This window comes from Triturus cristatus, chromosome 7 (genome assembly GCF_964204655.1).
Source record: "Triturus cristatus chromosome 7, aTriCri1.1, whole genome shotgun sequence".
Lineage (NCBI taxonomy): Eukaryota > Metazoa > Chordata > Amphibia > Caudata > Salamandridae > Triturus > Triturus cristatus.
Window position 1 is genome coordinate 1,790,837,533 of NC_140590.1, and position 3,681 is coordinate 1,790,841,213.

At 43.5% G+C, this 3,681-nt stretch overlaps 1 protein-coding gene across 1 annotated transcript; it reads left to right on the forward strand.

The window, feature by feature from the left end:
- The first annotated feature begins 2,047 nt into the window (after positions 1 to 2,047).
- Positions 2,048 to 2,974, forward strand: LOC146813146 (olfactory receptor 1L4-like). The gene has a single exon (XM_085614717.1). It carries the CDS (start codon positions 2,048 to 2,050, stop codon positions 2,972 to 2,974), a length of 927 nt encoding a protein of 308 aa, XP_085470843.1.
- Positions 2,975 to 3,681: the final 707 nt, after the last annotated feature.

Below are 3,681 nucleotides of genomic sequence, written 5' to 3' on the forward strand. Positions count from 1 at the left end.
TAAGAAATGGTCCGAACAAAAGCAAGGAAGGATCGTGAGTGATTTGATTTCAAGGTTGTAAGTCCAGACCTGATCTAGGGTGTGGCCTTTGGAATGAGTAGCTGTGTGGACATGTTGACGGCCATTGAGGCCGCTTAATAGATCGGTGAAAGCCAAGGAGTGGGGGCTTTCATATGGGTCAAATGGCCAGTAGTTAAAGTCTCCTAAGACCAGGAGTTTGGAGTTATTGAGTGTGAGCTGGGATAGAAGATCGCCAAAGAGGGAGGGGAAATTGGGCATGGGTTGAGGGGGGCGGTATACCAGGACACAGGTAAGAGGGGACACCGAGGATTCGAGTCTAATAGCCAGGCAGTCAGCCTGGGGGATGGTGAGTAGAGAGAGGGAAGAGAATCTGAGAGAGAGTTTGATAATAGCGGCTACGCCACCTCTGGATTTGCCAGCTGGTCGGTTGGCTTGGAGAATGTAATACCCCGGAGGAATAGCTGCCAAGATGTCGGGGGAGGAGTCCTCATTCAGCCAGGTCTCAGTTAGGAACAAGATGTCGGGACGGTCTGAGTCCAGAAGGTGGTATATGTCGTGTTGGTAACTGACAAGAGACCGGGTGTTGAGGTATGCAACTGCTAGCTCCATGTTGGCAGGTGACTGAGCAGGCCGGGTTATAGAGGGTGGGAAGGAGGCAGTGTGCTCAGGGGTGATGGAGGATGAAAGGGCCCTGAGCTCTGGAAAAACACTACGGGCGTTGAAAATCCCCAGTTGGAGTAGTTTTGAATAGCTGGAGGGTTCCAGCGGCCAGAGAGAGTGTAATGAAATCAGGTCCCTAGGGGCATAGGATGTGATTTGGGCAGAGTAACGGGCCCCGGGCCCCTGCCGGCCGCGGACGGGCGCAGACGGGCTTGCCTTAGGCGCGCCTTCGGCGCGCAATCGTCGCGCCCGCTGCGCTCGTCCGCTGCGCTGCCGGGGGTGACACATGTTATATACCAGTGAGAGAGAGGGTTGGGAGGGGGCGTGACCTGCGCAAGTGGGCGTGGCCTAAGGCTCACGGCGAAATGGCGGCAATAGCAATTCAAACACCTCACCCGCTGCAGCGATAGCTCCGCTGTGCGGGGGGTGTCAGAGCCAAGTGATGAAGATATGCCATAGACCTGATTTATATATTGATGGACCCACTCCATCAATATATATTTATATATTGATGGAGTGGGTATTCCTTTGCAATGGTGACAGAGTTCCCTCACTGCTAATATAGTGGTCTACAAGACAAATGTAATTGTGGGTGGCACTTTAGTTTGGCCACGGTGGAGACTACTCTGTCACCACTGTGATCACACCTCTCCGATGACCCTCGGGAGTAAGAGCAGTCAGAGGAATAGCTACACATCCGACCACTCAATTTAGATGTATGGACATATACTCCCAAGTAAAACCTCACAGTAAGGACCAGTAAAACCATTCTTATGCTCCCCGCGCCATGTGAGAAGCCTCCCATGACTCAGGAAGTATTATTTTGTTTATTTTCTTTTTAAAGTCCTGTTTCAGGATTTGTTTTTAGAAATAAAAAAAAGAATACTGTTTGCTGCAGGAGGGCTGTGTCCTTCCTGTGCAGCCCTGCTGCAAACAGTTAAATGCATTGACAGGAACCTCCATGGCTACGGTTCTTTGACAGTCCCTTTATAAATGACTGCCTCCTTGGAGGTCATTTTAAATTAGGTGGACTGTCTCTCCATCATGGATATAGAGTAATTCATTTCATCCCCAGGGTGTAATGGCCAGCTGCCGGCCTAAATATAATGCAGGCCCTTGGTATTATTGTCTGCAGAAGCTCAAATAATACATATGTGCATTTGATAAGAGTGTTATAATAAACTTCAAAGTAAAAGGTATATATGCAGGCTCACCTTTAGTAGCTGTGATAATTTTGGAAATGTCATGCAAAACTCGCATTCCCATACGTACCCAATTGATCCTTTTGCAAATAATTAAATGTATATATTTGTGTATTTTTTTACAGGGAGTCTTCAGATACAGGTCTTGTTGCACTGCTAGATAAATGAATGAACCAAATCTGAGCTCATCTGCAGGTTTCCTAATCGTCGGATTTTCAGATTTTCCACATTTGCAAGTTCCAATCTTTGTTGCCCTTTTAATTATTTATTTACTAACTATAATAGGAAACATGTTGATCCTGACAATAATTCACTCAAACTCAAATTTACATACAGCTATGTATTTCTTCCTTACTCATTTGTCATTTGTCGACATCTGTTTCACGTCAGTCATTTTTCCACAACTGCTTGTCCACTTCTTTGCAAAGGGCATACAGGTTTCTCGCACCAACTGCCTCCTGCAGTTGTACTTTTTTACGGCCATGGCAACTGTAGAACTCTTTCTCTTGACCGTCATGGCTTACGATCGTTATGTGGCCATCTGTGATCCCCTCCACTACATGACCATCATGAATAAGGCTGTGTGCATGAAGTTAGCTGCTGGAAGCTGGACAGGAGGACTTCTTCTTGTAATACCACATAATGTTATAATGTCAAGGTTCCACTTCTGTGAGTCCCACATCATTAACCACATTTTCTGTGATTTGACAGCACTGTTGAAAATTTCTTGCAGCAGCACTAGCATCATTGAGATTCTCAACTTTGTGGAGGGTTCATTAGTGACAATGACATCATTTATTGTTATCATTATGTCTTATTGCAAAATTGTTTCTTTGGTCCTGAAAATCAAGTCCAAGACTGGAAAGGAAAAAGCTTTCTCCACATGTGCCTCACACATCACTGTGGTTCTCTTATTCTTTGTATCCCTCTTGTCTACATACGTGCGACCAAAATCAACATATTCAATGATAGAAAACAAGATAATGTCCTTGTCATATGTTGCTCTTACACCCCTATGTAACCCCATTATATACAGTCTGAAAAATGCAGAATTTCAAAAAGCTTTGAAGAAGGCAAAGAGCATAGCATAATTCATTAGCCAAGAGAAAAGTGCATGACTTCAGTGGTTGCATACAAAATGTAAATGCCCAAGTACTTTTCATTAATGCTGCAGTACTGTTTCATATATTGTTTGCCATATTTAATTCATCACACACTGTGGGCAGTGTCTTTTTCAGCATTACAATGCTGTTATGAAAAACTACTTGTTTACAGAAATAAGTTGTAAATGTCTTTGCCCAGGCCAGGCAGTTGATAAATTAAACAAAACATTCTAGCTGAAGTGTTGACACAAATAATTTGGAACAAGGGAGTGGGAATTATTTCAGCATTGTACATGGTAATTTTTGCAGGTGGCACAATATTTAGGGGCATGCTTGTTTTTTTCTTAGGTGTGAAATGAAAATATTTTTGAAAAGTACAGAGTTCTACGTACACATAATGAGCTCCTTCCATCATCACATAACATTTTCACAGTTGTCTCGTGGGTTGTTATTTTATTTTTTCTAAATTGCCGAATTCTGTGATGAGAAATCCTTCTTGGGCCTGATCATATAAAATGAGGATGGGAAAGCTAAGTTTGAACATTATCATGCTTTAGACTGACTGGAGTAATTTGAAGCTGAAATCTAGTGGCAGTTTCACAGTGTATATACAAAGTACAATTAATTAGAGAGTCCACGCTGAAGCTTGTATTCTTAGTCGGTCTTTAATCTTGAGGTGCTCAGAGTTTGATACA